At 36.8% G+C, this 22,199-nt stretch overlaps 1 protein-coding gene across 4 annotated transcripts in view; it reads left to right on the top strand.

Annotated features, from left to right (window-relative positions):
* The first annotated feature begins 1,810 nt into the window (after window positions 1-1,810).
* itgb4 (integrin, beta 4) overlaps window positions 1,811-22,199 on the top strand; it is a 41,705-nt gene continuing 21,316 nt past the window's right edge. The window contains exons 1-12 of one of the 4 annotated variants that reach the window (XM_055229774.1): window positions 1,811-1,887; window positions 11,938-12,020; window positions 12,137-12,219; window positions 13,035-13,136; window positions 13,769-13,973; window positions 14,954-15,050; window positions 15,728-15,899; window positions 16,127-16,390; window positions 20,160-20,249; window positions 20,346-20,465; window positions 20,920-21,087; window positions 22,080-22,156. In XM_055229774.1, the coding sequence (XP_055085749.1) occupies window positions 11,945-12,020; window positions 12,137-12,219; window positions 13,035-13,136; window positions 13,769-13,973; window positions 14,954-15,050; window positions 15,728-15,899; window positions 16,127-16,390; window positions 20,160-20,249; window positions 20,346-20,465; window positions 20,920-21,087; window positions 22,080-22,156 (1,454 nt within the window). In that variant the 5' untranslated portion in view covers window positions 1,811-1,887; window positions 11,938-11,944. Of the gene's footprint in view, window positions 1,888-5,436; window positions 5,850-11,937; window positions 12,021-12,136; window positions 12,220-13,034; window positions 13,137-13,768; window positions 13,974-14,953; window positions 15,051-15,727; window positions 15,900-16,126; window positions 16,391-20,159; window positions 20,250-20,345; window positions 20,466-20,919; window positions 21,088-22,079; window positions 22,157-22,199 lie in introns of those variants that run through there. The other 3 variants (XM_033984513.2, XM_055229773.1, XM_055229775.1) reach the window with 3 other exon arrangements.

Below are 22,199 nucleotides of genomic sequence, written 5' to 3'. Positions count from 1 at the left end.
CATTGTAAAAGTCTAAAATACTCAATACCGATTATGATATAACAATGAAGATAAAACACTCTCCTCTTTCAGTATTAGAATGTAATTTTCATACACAAAATGACTTTCTTTGTTAACATGAGAGCTTATGTCTGTTCTGATCAAGTTCAACATGACACTAAAGCTGTAATGAATGGATATTTGCTCAAATGAGTATCTAGTTTCATTTTTGTATGAATTAGTATCTCATTTTTGACAACCCTAATACACGTTGGATACAGTCATACAGTCAGGGATTGAATTTAACTTTTGATTGACTCACGTATAACCTACTTTTTCTGCCTTTTATGAATACACAAATCACATATGTGCATACACTGACGATAGTTTATTGGCTCTTCCTCTGCGCGTTGTTGCAGTACATACATTTCACGCGCTCTGACCTGTTCAGTGCATTGGCTATGAACTTAATATGTTAATGTCAAACAAGAAACGGAAGTCGTTATAACCTGTAATGACGCTTTAACGAAAAAATGTGATCTTAACTTGATACTTTGTGGTAATAATGAAAAAATGAAAGTGGTGAAACTGCTGAATCCACGTCGGTCAGTTCTACCCTTCTGCAGTTTGAGTTTATCTCGTAATAACAATGTGACTAAGTGCATCATGTACTTTTTATGCCCGCAATGGATTCATATTATACCAGATTATTTAAGGCCAGAGTTATGTGCACAATGTGTAACTTAAACGACACATCTGGACCTAGACGTGGCCTGCCCAGTTGTACTTTTGACTAACTACGCCATGCTAATCCTTTCACTCTTAGATTTATTAACTCCATTTAAACAGTAAGTACCTAGCTTTAGCCTGTTGCATTATTATTAACCAGCTTACATATTTAATCTTTCGGGAAGGGTAATTAATGCAATATTAGTTGAATCGTGTTTAAATTGTTCGCAGATCACAGTTATCAACTTGGTAGGAAAAGCATGTGGTTTGGAAGAGTTCAAATTATGGAGGTGGGTTTTAACCTGTAGTTAGAGGACACAAGTTGTTCTCTTTCTTCGCATATGGACAGTATATACTACAGCAGCAAAAAAAAGGCACTGATTAATGATTGGCTGCAAGTGCTGGGGTTTACGTAGTGATGATTCAGATCAGAAAGAGTCCTTTTAGGTTTAAACCAACTGGATTTCACCTTTGAAACTGGCAACTCATCGTCTTGAAAACATGTCTTTGTAATCCCTCAGTCTGATCCAGAGTAAAATCTAAAAGTAAAATCTGTAAACTGGGCAAAAAGTTGTAGGAGTGAAGATGTTTCGCTGCTCATCTTCAGTTCTGGTAAGATTTTCTGGTGGACGCTGCATTATATCTGTCTGAAGGGAGGAGCTAACTGCACTGAAACTGGAAACAACCATTGTTTACAGTTTTTGTATGTAGGCTAGGTCTGTTGAGCTACAGTAAGTGTGCAATGTGCCTGAGAACCAAAAGACCCAATTATAACAAAAACAAATGTGTCATCATGGCCAATGTTTTTGTAATTAAGGATAAATCAGCATTACAATTATTATCAGTAAAATCCATGTTTATTTTACCTCATATCTGGGGACACATTGCATATAAATCAGTTAGGTCAATATAAATCTTACATACAGTTGCTTTAATGAACAGAAGTGACATGAGTCGCTCCAAAACAGCTGGTGTCGGTGTGTTGTGAATAGCGAGGGGCTGACCTCAGACAGAGCCAGTGTGTAGTACAGTGTGTGGGCCGTCTTTCTCTGCGCTCACCACTCCTCTGACCTCAAACTTTCAACTGCTCTTTTCAGAAAACAGACAAGCAGCAGAGTGAAGAGAGACTGGACTGTCCCCACGGATGACCTTATCAACAAATACAACTTCTGCGCCATAGTAAGTCTTGCTGTGCTTCCCACATTTTATATTAAGTTTTTTTTTTATACAATTTGTGGAGTAAAAAAGTGACTTAACACCTGTATTAATCTGATTTTTGAACAGTATTTTATTTCTTATTTTTAGGGCAGTACAAAGTGTGATTTTGTACAGTCCAGGTTGCTTTTTGGCTATGTGGGGCCACCATTGTCTTCTCTGTTAAAGGGAAGTACTGTACTGTGCTTGTATATTGTGAGCTGAGAATCTAATCTACATTATTCATATTTAGATTGTCTTTTTAGAATGACATAATTTGCAGTGTATGTTTTGCAAATATCTTAGAGTTACAGTTGTTTTTTGATTTCTTCACCATAGAAATGTGAGCATTTTGGGGCAATTTTAAGTACGGTAAAACCTTTTATGGCACAATTTTTATTCTCAGTCGTTATTATTAAGTTCAACAATAAACAAAATTATTACATTATTATAGTGCATTAGATTATAAATTTCATATTTTCATTTAATTTCCAGTGAGTAAAGGCAATGGGTTGTGCCTGATTTTTCCCGTGTATTTGAGCAAAAAATTGTATGAGCAGCTCTTGAGGTTAAAATAATCTGCTGTGTCTGTCTGCATCTAATAACAAAGTGCTTTATTGTGCGGTGATCTGGAAGTGTGTGGTTTGCATGCTAGTTGTTGTTAGCTTTACTGTTGCGACAAAACTCCGTTCTGCTCACTGAAAGTTATGAAAAGTGTAAACTCATCACTGAGAATAATTAGGATGCTCTGAATGCGTAAGATAAGTGATAATGAACTTTGGACACTGCAAACTGTTTAAAATGAACTAGGTCTGTTTTTTCATGTTTTTACCTTTAAGACTAATGGATTGCTGTGATCAAAATTTATTTCTTAGACCAAACTCACAATTTCTATTTAATTGTGATTGACGTTCACTTAGTAGCTTTATTTTGCATTTAAGAAGCAACAAAAACTATCTATGTTGTGACATTTCACTGTGATTGGTTAAATCACAGTGATGGAGAAGTGGGTGGGGAAAGTAGATGGAAAATGTTTTATTGAGCGCAGAGGGATATTTAACACTGTAGGAGCCACAATATGCAATTATTATTTTCTTATCGTTTTTCAACATATTTATTTCAGGGCTGGGGAAAAAATCGATTGTATGGATTAATCAAATTTTAAGTGTATATCATTTTGCCCGGAAGAAAATCTATTTTATTTCCCCCTCCTCCCTCCTAACACGTTCCTCTGGGCTTCCGTAGTTCAGACTTGCAAAATGAAGTTCAGCCTGACTGTAAACATCAGGGCTGCTCACAGAGAAGTGTTTTCAGAAAAGGCACAACTCGGATTAGATTTCCAATGATGATATTATGACTTTGCAATATAATACTGTAATAACATCACATTTTAGCTGCTTTTAGCTTCTATACTGTGTTTGGGCCTTTTCAATTTAGTCCACAACAAAAACGATCAAAAGAGTTTACTGCACTACAACGTTAATTGAAATAATTTTACTTTTTTTTTTTTTTTTTAGAATTTTTTGTCGTTTGTTGAGCAGGTGAGAAAAATCGCATTAAAAATGCTTATTTTCAGGCAATTTCAGGTATTTATCAATTCAAGCTCCTGATCAAAAGTTAGAATTTTTTTTTCAACCCGCTCAACCCACCTTTAAATCTAAAATCACCCGTCTCACCCACTCTGGTCCTACAAAGATATTACACGTTATATAAACAGATATTCATGTCTTTCAAATTGTTAAGATTGTTCAAATTGTCAATAACCATAGCAACGATTCCAATTCTTCATGATTCTGAAACTCATAAATATTCATGGGTTTCAGTTTATTATACGCCCAGGCTTTTTTCCATTCAAAATAAACTGAATACGGTTTCAAGTTGTTAATCACTATGGATACATGCAAAGATAGACATACACACAAAAAAACTTACACTTGTGTTGACCAGAATGATATACCGGTAAAATAATTCTGCAGAACTGTAAATGAACACTACAACAGGCAGTACAATATATATGCTTTTGTTTTATAAGTTTATTTTTAAGTTGTTGGCATTTCTTTTGTCGCAGGCGGAGGTGAACTCTCTCGTCGAGGTTGTGACCTGTTTTCAGAGCCATGGGGAGATTTGTAGTCTCTGGTGAAGGTAGCTGCAACAACACAATCAGAGGGAGCAGGGAGTAAAGGATTGTGTGTCAGGGCAGGGGCAGTGCTCAGTGAAACTTACTCCTCTGTGTGCACCATACAGACTTTCACACCTCCTCCACCACAACCTCCTCCGTCTGTCATCTGGTACACAAAGGCTAATGTACTTTAAGAGTTTAGCAGACTTAAGGTATAGGCAGAATAATAACAGCGTACTTAATAAGAGTAGAGTGTTATCACATTGTTCAAGTTTCTCATGGATAATAAATACGTATTTGGTGATGACACTACTCAAGTTAGTTATTGGAACATGGACCCTAGTGGTTAATACCTCATTTATATCACATCTATCATTTCTCCGGTCTGATACCTGAGCTGTAACAATTATAATGTGTCAAAGTACATCTTCGTGCAGCGAGGCTATTTTTGATGTTAGAGTGTGATCAGTTTGACAATCTTTTGACTGCTATTTTCTCGCTATTATCTCATGGTAATTCACTGCTTTAATTTAGCTCAATGCACATTAAAGTGAGTGACAAGTGGATTCAACCAATCACAGTGAAGTGTGAACTCTCAGAAGAAATTAATAGTTGTAGTTATCTGTTATAAATAATATAAAGCCACTTTGTGTACATAGATTGTCATAAACATTTAAATTAGAATCTAGGCATATCGCCCGAGTCCAACAGTTTAGAAAAATACATGTATTTGTCCCAATTTAAGAATAGACAAAAAAAAAAAAAAAAAAGATAATATAAGGTGCAGGAAATGCAAACATTCCAACCATTTAATATTGTCAACATTAAGCCTTTGCCATTTGTAGACTTATTCACAGTGGGAAGAGTAACCAAAATGCATTATTAAAAAAAAGTGTAAGTAAATAAATAATACTAGAAATACAATAAAAAAAATAAAAATAATATAAATGTAATAATAATAATAATAATAATAATAATAATAATAATAATAATAATAATAATAATAATAATAATAATAATAATAATAATGTGGTGTCAAGTAGGTCTATAATTTCTTCAAAACGTTCAGTAAATGTATCTGATTCTTATCCATCTATGATCCAGGCATGCTATGTTTTTAATGTTTTCTTGGATTACATTTTTAAAACAAATCATTACACAAAGCCTGACGCATTCCCCTTCAATTCCCCCTCACAAGACTGAACTTATAACACAGAAACACAGAAAACGCACTTGACCTGTGTAGCGCCGACAAACTGCTTCATACGAGCGCACAAAGAGAGCATTTCCCATAGCCCGCAGCCAGTGTTCTTGCTCACCCAGCCACTCCCAAGGGCTTGGGAGGAGGCCACGGGAGGAGGGAGGGGCCTGCCGCGCACTCTCAAGCCCACACAGGTGAACTGCTGTCGGGCTGGAATGCAGCAGAGGCGGGTGGGGGCTCTGTGACACATGCTGAGTGACTGGAGAGGTGTGGAGATTTGCACGTTATAGGAACAAGGGAAGATCCAACGACCGCAGCACAACACCTGAAGATAGAGGAGTTATCAGGTCTCCTCATATCAGTGCATTCTTTCCACAGCCCTCACTTTGGTCTATGTGCTGGGTTTGATTCAGTAAATATTTGACCAGGACTCAGCATAACAAGAGGTAACAAAAGACAACTGGAGGCATTCTTTTACCCTAGACTTTGAACTTCACATGAGGACTTGATATTTTTCTTATCAACGCCAGAGGAAGCAGATCTTTTTCGCTTTCTTTACAGAACAAACTGATATATTTGTCTTCTTAAACTTATTGCTTTGGCCTGTGGACTTTGGGGCACAAAAAGGTAGGTTCTTAAAGCAATGTATTAGATTTCAGGTTTCAAATATCAGTGCTTCTGTGTGTGTTAAAATCTTGTATAGTTTTTTGTTTTGTTTTATTAAAATTTGCACCTATAGTTTTTTCGGACTGCCCACAAATGCAACATAAACTTCCTTGTCTATACAGTTAGAAATGGATGGATTGGCTCTCGTTGGCATGACATAGATTGGGATATAAACCTCTATATACTGCATACTGTACTTATAACATTATATAGTAAAAGTGTATATATATATGACTTTTACTGCATAAATTATAGACTTACTCACCTGCACATTGCATTGTACAAAACTCTATAACTTTAGTTTTTTGTGGTTTCTGGTACTGAATCAGAGGTGGGTGGTACTCAGAGTAACTTTTTAAAGAAATTGTACTTGTCTAGCAGCATGCATGAGTCATATTTTTATTGAAGTAAAAGTACTCTCACTTAATAAAAGTTGTGGTTACTCTTCCCACAGTGAGGAGCCTTTATGTAAACAATATGATATGATTTGAATACTCGTGTTTCTTGCAGCGTTTCTTCGGATATGATTTAGTTTGTCTCATTTTTGGGTTTATTCTTTGAAAATACAAGATTCTATGCATTATTTTTAATGTTTAGTGCTTCAAATTACATTCACGTCATTCACTTTATTAGTACTTTTCCCATTGACTCTTACTTCAGTCATTTCTTGGACCGCTACTTTGTACTTCTACTTGAGTACCTCTGCACTGTAGTCACTCATTGCTCTTTCTCTCATGTGTTAACCAAGATGAAAAGCAGCGTGTTTGCTCGTGTAACTTCATCTCCGCTTGCGGTTTGGGTTCATTGCCTTCTGGTCCATATAGTAGAATAGTTTTACCTTTTGGCTATTACTTTGTTGTTGCGTAGTGTCTTCTCGTACAATGGAAAGAAAGTGCTGGCAAGAAAGTTTCTCAGATAATCCGTCCCGCCAAAATCGTAAAACATTTATTACAGAAGACAGTATATTATAATATATTACAGATGATGTCACGACAGCAGGGGCCAATCGAAACGTTTTCTAACTGTAAACATTTCAAAGGGAAGTTGGTGTTGCATTTGAGGGCAGTCGGATGAAAAATACAGTTAAGAATTTGACTAAAACCTTACATGTAAATCACGTGTGTCAAACTCAAGGCCCGCGGACCAAATGTGGCCCTCCACGTTGCTTTATGTGGCCGCGAGAAGGTAAATTAAAGGCATAACTGTCATTTTAAAATAAGTCTCTGCTGATTTATTGTGGAAAAGAGGAAAATTGGCAACATGCAGGGGAGTTTTGAAGAAATGTGAAGGTGAATATAAGTTGAGAAAAGAAAAACTTGTATGTTTTTTTGTGTTACGAACCGGGACGCCAAACACGGAGCTAAGTATTCAAAAGTTAGCCTTCGAGAAAAGCAACAAATTGTCCAAGAATAAAAAGGTTGTAATCAGCACGCAGCAGAAGACACAACCAAACAACAGAGGGTGTGTTTTTGAAGCAGTGTGAAGGCCTGTGAGCAGTGAGACCCGATACACACTTTGAAAAATGTCAGTTTATCAGGAGATAGACAGTTACAAACACATCATATTTGCAAGTTGAGTAAGTAATAAATACAGAAACAGTTATTTAACAAGTTATAAAGTAGTTACATTTATTTTACGTGACATTTGTTTACATTTAGTGACATTTATTCTGCCACACAGTTACATCTGGCCCTTGATGAAAACCATTTTGCTGATGTGGCCCTGAGTGAAAATGAGTTTGATGCCCCTGATTTAAATGATTTTTCAACTTTCTTACACACGGAAGTATTAATATTTGACAAAAGAGTGAAATCTGAACGGCTAAACTAGTACAATCACATGGCAGAAATTGTGGATTCGAATAATTTGTACTGCATTTGTAGTTCTACATTTTCATATATTTTTACTAACATATTCCTGTCTTTAATTGTACATTTTTGTCACATTTTATCTGGATTATCGGAATCAGGGATAAAGAAAATGTGGCTCACGTCATAGGCAAAATCATTTTCTAATTGAATATTTTTGTTATATTTTTGCATTTTTTCATTGCAGGCTATACTATTAACAAATGTAGTGTAAATTAAATTAAGGCAAATGGAATTGTAAAGTTTGGTTGTTGGGATGTGCCAAAATAAATGCAACTACTTTTTAATCTTGTTAAGTAACCATTTCTATATTTATTACTCATTTAAGTTACAAATATTGCATATGGATTTGCATAGATATTAAAAAATGGCTGTGTAACTGTGTCTCTTGATAAACTGACATTTTAAGACAGTCATACCTTTTAATTTTCTTCACCACAGGCCACATAAAATGACATGGCGGGCCGCATTTGGCCCACGGGCCTTCAGTTTGACACGTGCTGTAGAGATTTAATTTGTTTATACAGCATCAATATCATGGAGTCCTACATTTTTTTGGTATAAAATGATGTTGTGGCACTAGCAGCTTTACACTTCTGTTACTTATTTAGAGAAAGTAAACACATATTTTGTTACAGTCATAATATTCATGGTTTTGATTATTCGATGTGTGTAGTTGTTGAACAAAGATAGAGTGTTGTTAATATGAATACAACAGTTTATAATAAATCCAGATCAGGGAGAGTCCTTTTAGATTTAAACCAACTTATTTCCTAACTCCTAACCCTGATTATTATGCCTAAATCATTCTTATTCTTCCTAAACTAGTAATAAAGTGTCTGTTCATTATGAGGCTTTCTTCATGCTTTATTAAGGCTAATTCAAGTGTCGTTATTTTAAGTATAACACAGTATTATTACATCGTGAGAGACCCTGCATGATTTCCAGCCCTGTTATCAGTTGGTTAGTCGTTTTTAAGTAGATTACGCTTCAAATTCAACCAGCCGAAGTATATATTAGGACTAAAATATACGTTGACATTTGGTTTTTAGCCCTAAGTTTTGAGGTCAAGCTGAAGGCTGTTTTGTTCTTGACTTTCCCTCATTGATTTATGGGACACTGTGGCAGAGACCCATGCACACACACCTGCTAACAGCCCGTTCCCATGTGGTTTGAGCGCGCACAGGTCATCCTCTCGCACTCCGGAGAAATTCCATGTGTTGGCCTTGTAAATCTCAACAGTATAAACCAGAGCTGTGCAATATATATATAAAAAAATAACACTATCGCAATATTGGCTGATGCGATACTGATTTCCAATATTTTTCTTGCTGTTGTGGCCACTAACTATTATTAGACGATACCGATATGAAGTATAAAAATATAAATAGATATAAATTCATATTTTCACTCATGAGTCTGTTTAAAAAGACAAATCTGATGCACTGAGGACAAACTGGGACTGACACATGAGCAAACACAGACTCGACTGAATTAGTGAAACTTTGCAGAAAATGCTGTTACGTGCCCCTGATCAGAAAAGCTAGTGAGACCCAAACACTACTCCCATACCTTACTTAGTGTAGTTTTGCCTCTAGGATCCTCCAGAACTTCCACTGAATTGCACTTGGACACAATTTGAATTAATTGTAAATCAATAAATGCAATAGAGAGAGAAAAACCCACTAAATGTGAACAGAGTGAACCGACTTAAAATTGACAAAAATCATTCTCATTATTATCTCATTAATATTTTATACGGTCCACACAAATTGGCTCTACAGCGCACAACTTTTAAATGACCTCTGTGGAATGGGAGACACGTGTACTTTGTCTTAGGTCAATGAAATTCAACCGGGGGATCGAGCAGTTGGGGTGCGGCAGGTCTGGGAGATTGCGTGTTCACTAAGGTTTTTGCGTAACATGACGTGAAAAAATATCTTTAATCTTGTTTCTTTGATACCTGCTCACGGCCACTGCATCAAACTACAGAGCATAAATTTAACCAACTGTGCAAAATCAAAGCCTATTTAGTCACATAACAAATGGTGACTATAGTGCCCCCTGCAATATACATAAAACATCCAAAGTTATCCAATTATCACGAAACCTGGGGGATTAATTGTATTCATTCATTCATGCAAAGACATCAATTGGAGTACATCGCATTCTTTATTGTTACATATTTAACATTTACACCACAGGAACCTTGTGTATTATGCACAAAGTTGCTGGTTCAATGCCCTGGACCACCTCAGTATAAGTCTATTGGCACACTTCAGTTTTTATTTTGACCCAGTTCAACTAGTAAATGAAAGTATGTGCATTTTTAGTCCAATGAGGTTCATTTAGTCTTTTTAATAGAGTCGTTTTTCAAACCAAAGTGTAGTTTGTTTTCATGCCTGACAGGTTTGGCTGCTCTTCAGTCTTTCTCAGAGTGGTCACGTGACTAGTAGTGGGCAGCCGAAACTTTCAGGTATGAATACAAACTGGACAAAAAAGTCTGAAAAAAGAATCTATTAAAATAAATATGTACATTTATGCTTTAATTTAACTCAACTGAAAAAATATTAAAATATCACAATAGAAAACAGTCATACAAGATCACATCATTTTCACATCGTCCAACCCTGGTACAAATAACCCACCGTCATTATCGTCCCACTGGAGTAACTGCAGTTCTCAGAGACATAGTTGTCCCTTTGTTTGAGTTGGCTTGATTTTTGGGGTTTTTAATAGCAGTGAGAGAATAGAGCCTTTATCCTGCAATCTGTGATCTACTGTATATGATGTGTTGGAAAATGTGTGTATTATTGTATTTTGCTGTCTGGTTATGTAATTTTTGTGGTACTTGCTTCCATGGGGATGTCATTGCTTTGCCCAAAATGCTACTCTATATGGCTTTAAACATTTCTATGTAGCTTTTGTTTCATTACAGGTGTTTTATTCGCTCAAAATACCTCAAAAAACATTAATTCTCACTGACTTGGTCTATTGACATCACCTGTTTGTCTATGTAGAAATGATATGTTTAAAACCAATCATGGAACATTCAAGCAAAGCAATCACATCTCCATGGAGACAAGCACAGGGCATGCCATTCACCAAAAAGGTTATACAGTCAGTGCACTTATAAATGAACAAAAGTAAGGAAATCATTCTGTTTTCTGATTGGATGTAAGCGTAAACAACTTTGTATCGATAAATTGTGATCGGTAAACACAGCTCGGTAATGTTAATGTTAATATAGAACAGAAATCCAACATATACTACTTATATGTTTGTGAACATGCAGCAAAGATTCAACAAAAACGTGCACTTTTAAGTTCCAAAAAGGGGATTGATCGACATATTTTCTCTATGCTAGTCAACAAATATCAAACACAACTTTCTATTTCTCTTATATTACACAAAACTGACTCTTATGAGCTTTAAGTCATGTTATAATGTTGTTACCTCCTCAAAAACATACCCGGAGTTGTCCTTCTTTCATTCACACATTCACACACACATCTCCAAATACCCTGTTCCACCTTGTGATGCCATCAAGCTGTAGTTTTCACGTTAACAGCTACATTTTTACCTTTTTTCAGTAGAGATGGGCAATTCCAGGTCTGAAATGATCCAAATGATTCTAGTGAAGATGTGTGGAGTTTAAAAACACTGTGGAGCACTTCCTTCCTGTATTATTTCATGACATCACAAGGTGGATCAGAGCGTTTTGAGTTTGATAGAGCAAAATATACGTATTGAATCTAATCCTAAATCTCTCAAAATATCATATTCATTGTTGTAAATTTAACCAGAAACCAGAAAACGTGCTGTATTTAAATAGTTTTTGTCCTATTATATAATTTCTTTAAACTATTGTTCAAACCCAAAAGTACTTTGCACAGAATTTGAAAGACTGTATTTACTTTTTTTTTAACATTTGTTTAATACTTTTGCACATGTCGTATGAAGGTAATGTAATGCTTAAGCCTCTTGCTGTTGTTCATTGTTCTAAATGTGCAGGGTTTGTGTGTTAAACATGCATGAGTGAAACAAAACACAACTCCAGGTTTGCTTTTGATGAGGAAACGACATTATAAAAGATCAGAAGATCGTGTAATATGGGCCGTTTAACGCTGACAATCCTGATTTGTCTGAGCAATAAGTTTGTGCTTGTGTTCGTGCTGCAGGGAGGAGATGGGAAGATGGGCCTTACGTCTCTCTTTGGCTTTGGGCATTTTCACCTCCCTGTTCACCATCTCTTCAGCTGATGGTAAGAAACTCAGCCTTATTTTACATTCAATATATCTGACATGGAAAATCTGACCCATTCAAATCCGTCCCATGTCCGTGTGGTGTTTTACTTCTCTATTTGTACACTTGTTGCAGAGAACTACTGTTTTGCTGCACGGGCCAAAAGCTGCTCCGAATGTCTTCAGGCCGGAGTGGGATGTGCCTACTGCCCCGATGAGGTGAGACCCCGCACAGGATGACACAACATGGAACAAATTTGATGTTGTGGCTGCTCAAAAGGGATTAGCAAGTGTTTATGGAGAACCTTTTCCACCTTCAAGGAACTCAAAACGCTTTACATCAAGGAACCACTCACCCAGTCCCACACACACACACATACACCAGAGTACGCAGACACTGAGGGTGAGGTGGGTTAAGAGTCTTGCCCAAGGACCCAACAACAGCGCTCATCTGTAGGATTTGAACTGCCAACCTTCAGATGAGTGAACCAACACTAACAACTGAGCTACTGTTGTGACATTAGGGCTATTAAATACTAAAACAAGCAGCAAAACATTCCCGTTTGTGAAAGCTTCGTCTGATCCTGAATAAAAATCATGTAAATTGGATAAAAATGGGCCTTTCCTGATTATTTTAAGTACAGATACTGCAGCAAAATACTCAAGTAAAACTAAAAGTAGCACATGATAATATCTATTTAAGTAAAAGTATTTAAGCACCTGTTTAAAAATGTACTTAAAGAGTAAAAAGTAAAAGTATTTCGTGCTGATTTTGAGATCTGATGATTTGCCTAAAATTTATACTTTAGTATAGTACTTTACTAATTTTACTTTGTTATGTTTCATCAGTGGCTGTATGAAGTAGGTAACTAAAATATAAATGTGTGTTTACTGCATCAATAGATGGTCCAGTTATGGCATGTATGTGGAGTGGAGGATTATGGGACCTAGGTGCCTGTGGTTCTGTCTGTAAAAATAAATGGCATCATGTGTGACTGATTTACCATTGTGCTGCTTGTCTCTGCTGTGTCCAGACATTTAATGGGCCTCGCTGTGACCTGTACAAGAACATCCTGGCCCACGGCTGCAGTGCTGCGGCGATCATCACGGCCAAGAGCTCCATGTCCATAGATATGGTACGTCCTCTTATTTTTCTCCTGTCAAACACAGTATAGAAGCCTTGTACCAGTAACAAATTTTGAAGTGTGATATATGGCAGAAGAAAATATCAACGAGAAGCTATGATACTGAAACAAATTTATGTCTGACACTATAAAAGCACAAAGTATATAAATAAATCGCAGAATGAACACAGTTTGCATCTGTAATGAGTCATAGAAGTGATTTATTCCATCTTCTTCAGCTCAAATCTTAGCATTGTACAGAAAAATCGCAAAATGTTCGCCATTTGCACAAAGAAAAAGTATCCACGATTAGGGCTGCAGTGGTTAATTGATTAATCATGAGTAGTCGACTGTAACAAATAATCCTAGTTGTATTTTTATAATCATAATCGCTATCTAGACACTGCTCTAAAACACATATCAAAATGTCAACTGATTTCTTGTTTTTGACACCTTCATTCACCATATTTCGACCTTTATTTGGTTAAAATGTGCTTTGAAAATCTAAATATACAGTAAAAATAATAATTTGACTAGTCGATTAATCAAAAATAACTTCTAAACTAACCACTAAAATAACTGCTAGTTGCTGTCGTACCCATAATAAATACTGACCCCCTGCTCTGTTTTGTTTTGCACTCCAGAAAAACCGCATCGACATGGGCTTGGCTAAGTCGCAGGTGACTCCGCAGCAGGTGACCATGAGCTTCCTGCCTGGAGAAGAGAAGTTTCTGGACGTGGAAGTCTTCTCTCCTCTAAAAGGCCCTCTGGATCTCTACATCCTCATGGACTTCTCCAACTCCATGGCCGACGATTTGGACAACCTCAAGAAGATGGGCACGCAGCTGGGTGAGGAGCGCGGAGTGTGGGTGGTGTCAGCGGTGGAAAGGGTGCTGGAAATTAGACTCTTGATATAAATGGACATAGCTAACCTGCTAGCTACGTTCCAAATAGCAAGTGATCATGGGCGACTCTGGCTCCAGTTCACTTAACATTAGAAATCACCCCTGTCTCTGTAACTACTGCTGTCAGACTCGTCATTTTGGTCTTAAAACATTTGTATTAACCCGCTCTACGTGATTCTGGTATTTTTATTTCGCTACTGGAATGTCTGTGCAATCCCTCAGTCGTCCAAGTCTGATTCATACTAAAAGACAAAGTAAAATCTGGACAAAACTGGACAAAAAGTTGTAGGAGTGAGGACGTTTTGCTGCTCATCCAAGTTCTTCAGTTCTGGTCAGATTACTGCTGGACACTGCCTTATATCAATCTGAAGGGAGGAGCTAACTACACTGAAACTGTAAACTTCTATTGTTAACAGTTTCAGCCTTTAATGGCCCTACTGGCTCGCTCTATTGTTCTCTTTGCTTTCTTTGTTTGCTTTGGGTCTGAGGATGCAATTATAGATGGGGGAGCGATTATCAGGCCTCATTCCTCATCTATAATTACCTTGAACAGCGTCAAACCTTTAACTGCTTTAATTTGGCTGAAGCCGAGCGATACAGGTGACGTCACACAGTAATATATGAAGTGTAGGTTTAACACACCAAAAGTTATAGCAAAAGACGACGTTTAAATCTGTCAACTGGACAAATCGTTGTAAGAAGAGGTTTCGCTGCTCATCCAAGCCGCTTCTTCAGTTCTCCAGTTCATGTAAAGAGTTATTTTCAACATGTCTTCACTGAATGCATGGTCCTGCTCCCTGGAGTGTTCAGTTTACTCTTGAGACAGAGTTAATTTTTCAGAGTAGAGTTATAGTAGGTATAGTAGTTGTAGTTACTTCCCAGCCCTGTGTGCTATGGTTGTTCATGTGTCGTGTCTGTTTACAGCGTCGTTGGTGGGTGAGCTCTCAGACGACTACACCATCGGCTTTGGAAAATTTGTAGACAAAGTGATCGAGCCCCAGACGGACATGAGACCGTCCAAGTAAGAAGCATTTTTAAATACAAGTTTAAGGTTATAATGCATGCAAAATCTTAGTACAGTACAGTATTTTCCTGCCAATATTCGTGTCACTATTGAAAAGAAGGTGAGATTGAATTGTATTTGAATATAAAATGTTTTCAAAGTAACATTTACATTCTTAATGCTTATGTTTTGGAAAATTTTAGACTTCAGTAGCATTAAAACAAGAAAATACAACTAATAACTAACTATTTACTATTAGATTAATGGTTTATGTGAATTATTTCTAGTGTGAGACAAACCTTAGGAGGTACTCAACCCCAAAAAGCATGTATAAATATTATGTTGTTAAGTTTTTAAAGACTTGTCAATTTTATCAGACTCCTGTGTCAACTTTCCCTCACAATATACAGCCAACCAACTTTAGTTTTAGTACAAACTAGTAACCTGATTAAAACTTCCTCAGTCCTCACTGCACCATGATCTAGACTCTTCATCCCTTAAAATAATATTTTTTTTAAAACCCATACACGTGTACATATTTTCAAGTTGTTCAATGTAAAATACCAAGGCTAAGGTGTCTAAAAGTATAAATATATGAGAAATATTATGAAAAATAGCTGTCAGTAGTATTGGTAGTGGTAGTATTTGTAGTTATTTTTCATCTGATTTACTTTGTATCTTTTTGATTGTCTCAGACTTGCTCAGCCGTGGCCCAACAGCGACCCTCCCTTCTCCTTTAAAAACGTGATCAGACTGACCAACGACCTGTCCTTCTACAACAGTGAGCTGCAGAAAGAGAGAATATCAGGAAACCTCGACGCTCCGGAGGGAGGGTTTGATGCTATTCTACAGGCTGCAGTCTGTACGGTGAGTGCACGCTTGTCAGAGGTTCAATTTCAATGATTTATTACTTAGTGATTAAAAAGTCCTAGTGTCAAAGTTCCAGCTGCTTTAGAATTCACTCAGAAACATTTTCTAAAAGGGCAAATGCATTTTACCCCCTGTGCCTGTGAATATTTAGCATTTAGAACAATTTTATGAACAAAAAGTTATTTCAAAGAGTCATACTTTATTGATCTGTGCTGTTCTCCCAGGATAAGATCGGCTGGCGTCCACTGAGCACCCACCTCCTGGTCTTTTCCACCGAGTCGGCCTTCCACTACGAGTCAGACGGGATCAACGTTCTGTCGGGAATCCTCAAACGCAACGATGAGGCGTGTCACTTGGACGCCACTGGGAAGTACACCGAGGATACCAGCCAGGACTACCCCTCTGTGCCCACGCTGGTGCGAGTACTGGGAGAAAACAACATCATCCCCATCTTTGCTGTCACCAACCACTCGTACACCTATTACGAGGTCAGAGACGTCACTTGTTTTTGTTTTTTTAGTAGAACTGTATGTAGGAACTGAATGTAACCTGAGGCTCTACTTTTAAAAAAGGACAACTAAACCTGGGTTGTCAGTGCCTTAACTTGTCTGTAGAGGACACATACAAGTTTTTCTCATTCTCAGTGTAAGGACAGACCTCATGTGAAACCTCAGAACCTTCAGAATTCACTCAATGAGCTGCAAAGGCCGCACTAGCACTGATTCATGATTGACTGTAGGTCCTGGGGTTTAGGTAGTGATGATTCAGGTCAGAGAGAATCGTTTTAGGTTTAAACCAGCTGTATTTGTAGATTGTAACATAAATAAACGGGACATATCCGAAGTTTTTGTAATTAGGAACCAACAAAAAGAATTAAAATTGTTATCAGTAAACCTATCTTTGATTTGAACATACAGTATTTACCTCAAATTTGGAGACACAGGTCGGGTTTATCAAAATCTTACAAACAGTTCCTTTCAATATTTTATTTACTTATTCATTTGTTTAACAGAGACGGTGTACATTTATCAACACAACTATAAATGTACCAGTATTAGCCAATTTTCATCTGTTATCGTTGGACAGATGTTAAAATTGTCAACTAAAATCAACACGGTTAAACAAGATCATAATAATAACACAGGGAACAGCGGTGGGGATAAAGCTCGTTGTTTGGTAATCGATAACCTTTTAATAAACTGTCATAAACTATGTTTGCAAGAGACTTTCTCAGCACAGCGAGACGTGCAAATGTTGAATGTTTATGTTCATGCAGCTGGTGAGTCCACTGCACATTTATCAGGGGCAGAATATCATGAGGTGTGGCAAAACTCTGGAGAAAAACGCTTGATAAATGTGTTAAAGTTGTCAGACTGGGTGTTGACCGGTGCTCTAGATTGCAGTTTGTATGTGATAATAAGGACTTTTTCATTTTAAATATGTACGCTCCTTATGAATGTCGACAAAAGAGGATGAATATTTAAACAAGCTTCAATCTACCAATCTATTTTACGATTAATGTTGAACAATTACCTATGAATCAAGCCGTTGGACTGGTCTGCTCGAACAAAGGAAGACCTCATGTTTTATCTTATTAAAGCTGACAAATTGTTAAAAAGTATAAATCTACCATATGACGCAATCTGATGCACTGTCACAAACTGCTTTGATTTGAACCACAAGAGAGATATTTGCATTTTTTTATAATAATATAGTATCTGGTTAAGAGCAAAGTGGTGAAACCTTTTGTAAACACATTAAAATAATCATGTTAAGCGACCTGGTTGGAATAGGTCTTTAGCATTATGAACAGGCTCAGGAGTCTACAAGAGCTTTGGCTGGTAGATCAAGATATGGTCCTGTCTTTGAAAATAAAAGGCTTATTAATGCCAGATACAATTTTGCATAAGGTTTATGTCAAAATACGAGGTCTAATTCATTGACCAGTAAACTTTTAACTTTGTCTTTAACAGCAGCATGAAGGCGTCCCTGTCCTGCACCGTAGATGGCATTTCTGGAAAAGAGAATGTAATATAAAGCTGGAGACAAATTTACATTAGTCTTTTTAATTGTGTTCATTGTGATGTTTGTAAGGCGGACATAATTCATACAAAATTATTTAGTATTTATTCTGAACTGAAAGAATACAAGGTTAAAGAGAAGATTTTATCAGCTCCTCAGACAATCAGTTTGGTTTGAAATCAAAATATAGTACAGATTTATGCATATTTATAAAGGAATCACTAGAAATAAAAATATATATATATGTGAGGCCCATCAGTAACAGAGGCAGGGAAAGAGGAATGATGACTCCCGTTTTGTTTTGTCTGTATCACAATGATTTGTCACAAGAGTTAAATGCAGAACAGTTTGTATGATTGCGTCTACTCGAGTGAACCGTCTGATATATGCAGACGATCGTGTTGTGTTCAGCCCAAGCAGTGCAGGTCAAAATGTCTGTTCCAAGTATGTTGTGGAGTTTGATGTAAAATATAATGCCAGTAAAAGTGTAATAATGATCTAGAGAAGATGATAAATATGTAAAGTTTCCTCAGTGTTTATTGTGTGGTAATGATCTGACTGTATGGAACAAATACAGATGTTTGGGAGGTTTTTCTTACGGATGAACTGTCAGATGATGAGGACGTCTACAGACAACGTGTCATGATGTATGCACAGGCTAACACGCTAACACGATAACACGATAACATGCTCATGCACAGGTTTGATGCCCATACAGCTGAAGTGAATAAGACACTTTTCACACTACTACAAAAGAGTGAGCATATGCAAACTCAATGTGGCATTTTTTTAGTTTTATTTATTTGGTCATTACATTCAAATCAAACATCATTCAACTAAGGTAAGGTTGTACATAACATTTTCTATCATGACCAAAAAGGTTTAGGCTGAAATAAAGAAAAAAACACTTATAATGCCTAACCCATTTTAATAATAACGCACAAGAATTCAAAGAAAAGCAGCATCAGTTCTACAACATGTGACTAAATATATAAACAAAAGAAAAAACTACAAACTACGGCAGTTCACATGAATCATTCCTGAGCCCTGTAATTGTCAAAAAGTAGTGTTTTATACTGTACCTCTTTTTAAATGCTTCTATTTTGTAGGAGCTTTTTAATTTATCATCAAGATTGTTCCATACACTTAACCCCTCGAACAGAAATACAATGATGTTTTTTACTGGTTCTAGTCTTAACTTTTTTTTTAATATACCTGTTTGTCTAAGATGACGACTGCTTAAGGATTGTATTGAAAAGTCCGAGATGGGAAAGGGCAAGTCACTCGTTTGTGTCCGCGGTGATCAGAACTTTTGTTGAATTAATTTGTCGCCTTAATGACTGTGAGAACATTATGAGAACAGTTTTATCATGGGTCTAACTAATGTTAAACACGCGGTACCAGTCTGAACTGTGGAGACATTGGTACGTCTGTTTGCTATGAATATTGTGTTGGAGGAGTGGTGTGTTTTTTAAATTGTTGTGTGTCTTTTTTACGCACTAAAGTACTGATGAATACAGTGAGAGCAGGACAATACATTAAAGCCTATAGGTAAATAACAGTGTACAGTAGCAGTACCTCACAATCACAGAAAATAATACTCATTATAGCACGTATGTCAAACTCAGGCCCGGGGACCAAATCTGGCCCGCTGTTTAATTATATTTGGCCCGTGAGATTATATCAAACGTGCATTAGAGCTGGCTGCCGGTATCAGTTTTTCAATAAATACTGAGTTTAGCCTGTGAATTTGTCTCAGTTTTAAATTTTGGCCTACTGTGCATTTGAGTTTGACACCCCTGCAAGTTATAGAATCAAACAAAAACATATTGTGCTTATATAGAAAAAAAATTAACAAAGAAATCATAAATACATGTAATATTTTAAAGATTCAGTATGTAACTTTTCTGGGTGTCATTGGAGATTGTGTTGCTTTGCCTGAATTGTTCCACAGTGTGACATTAAGCTTGTCTTGTATCAGTTCAAATACAGTTTTTATGGCTGCATACACCTTGATAAAACATGTATTCTTACTGTGAGCTGTGTCACTTCTCCACAGATCTGACCTGCTAACTGTCCTAGTGGTGTCTCCATGGAGATTAATAAGTTTAATGCCAAACTGTAGAACATTTCAGGCATTAATTCTTAAAACTGATTACTACATGTCTGCTCTTAAGTGTCATTTCTTTTTTACTGTAATTGTTTAATAAACTCTTTCTCTATTTCTTTATTTAGGAATTGAAAAAATATTTCCCCATAGCGGAGGTGGGGCTGCTGCAGGAGGACTCCGGTAACATCCTGGAAGTCATGTCCATGGCTTTTCAGGTAAAACTGCCTCTTCTTCGTTGTGTAAGAAATAACAGAGGAGATGGAGCTTTGACATTAATGTGTAAATGTCTCGCTTTACAATTTCAATTTCAGCGCATCCGCAGTAAAATGAGTATCCGTGCAGAGAAGCCCAAAGCGTTTGAGGCACAGTTCTTGAAGACCAGTGGAGAGATCGCACAGTACGGGGCCTTTGACTTCAAAACAGGGGCCATTGTAAGTAAACCCATTATTTATATATTTTATTTAATTTTTATTCATTTTTTAATTAATGTTTTTGTATTTATTTTATTTATTTATGTTTATTTATTTTTGTATGTATTTATTTATATTTTTTATTTATGTATTTATTTATTTATTTATTTATTTATTTATTTAAAGGTCCTATATTACACAAAATTGAAAATTGTGAGCTCTAAGCTATATCATAATATCGTTAAATACTATGACATGGCTTGCTTAAAATATAATTTAAAAAAACATACCTGGAGTTGTGTTTTGTTTCTGAGTCACATTTATCTATCTTTAAAAGCGTGGCTAGTGGTTTTGGGATGCTGATGTACGTACAGTCTTGCATGTGGTGTTTTAGACTCAATAAGATATTTTTTCTTACGTTCCCCTGTAGTGCATATTCCTGACCGAGCTGAGTTTTTTTTTTTTTTTTTTCCAGGGTAAGTTCAAAATGCGTCTGAAAGCCCAGCAGAAGGTGGGCGAGAATCCGGTGTGCCAGTCCTCCTTAGACGACAGAGCGGGAAACGTCAAAGTCAAACCCACGACCTTCAACGACGCAGTGAACGTCCAGGCCACCGTGCTCTGCCCCACCTGTGACTGCGAGAAGGTGCAAACAATACGGCCACTTTAGAGTCTCACTTTTGTATTCTTGGGCGATATTACAGGCGTACACTTTGGTTTTCAGTTTCTAAAATGTGATCATACTCCCATAGACTGTATATATAAAAGGACATAGACTTTTATTGCCATCGTCAGTGAAAACAGCTCACAAACTGATTAAATACAAATAAGGGCATGCACAAAGTAAAAAAAACACTTAGAGATCGAAAATATACACAACAGCAGCATCAGAACAACATCTCTCTGTGACTGCTGTAGTGAGATTCGTCATTTTGGTCTTAAAATGTTCGTATTAACCCGTTCTGCATGATCCTGCTGTTTTCATTTCTTTATTTGATCAAGATATGAACATTAATGAAAAACAAATCAGCTTCTTTCCCTGAGGTTGCTCTCTCTACCGTTAGCAACAGGTTTGATTGACACCGTTGCTAAGCGCACCGCTGGTTTAGCAGGAAGTGAGCGTTACCTTCAACAGCCTCGCTCCCGATTGGCTTTTTGGTTGCTATGATACTTGTGGTCACATTTACACATATGAAACTGGGCTCCAAATTCGCCGCTATAACTGCTCTAGCCTCAATGAGCTCCATTTGACTGGAGCTAAATGCTATGGGTGACTATTCATACTCCCAGATGAGGGTCAAGAGAATGTTTTCCCTATTTTTTACTGTTATTGTGTTTTGCCATGTAATATTCAAAATGTAAATGCACAAATGTTGAACCTGATCATTTTTATTACTGACAAGACACGAGAACTCACTGTATTACAACAAAAATGAGCATCCTGACCATATTCATCTGGATTAAATACTATTAGGCTATATAATGTCATCTGAAACACAGCAATAAATCCAATAACTTAACAGTTTATTGTCTTATTGCCGTGTATCTGTTCTGGGGCAAATGTGCCTCTTTAAAAATGAATAGTTTGCCTGCATGTCAGTTTGTTTCCCTTTTCAAATATTAAAAATGTATTTACAGGCACCGAGTGTTGCCTCACCGAGATGCCATGGTAACGGAGACCTTGTGTGTGGAAAGTGCCAGTGTTACGACGGCTGGTAAGACGCCACACGATCATGTTTACCGTATGTGTTGCTTTAT

This window comes from Periophthalmus magnuspinnatus, chromosome 19, assembly GCF_009829125.3.
Source record: "Periophthalmus magnuspinnatus isolate fPerMag1 chromosome 19, fPerMag1.2.pri, whole genome shotgun sequence".
NCBI classification, from domain to species: Eukaryota; Metazoa; Chordata; class Actinopteri; order Gobiiformes; family Gobiidae; genus Periophthalmus; species Periophthalmus magnuspinnatus.
Note: the sequence above shows the minus strand (reverse complement) of the source record. Positions and strands in the feature narration are given on the sequence as shown.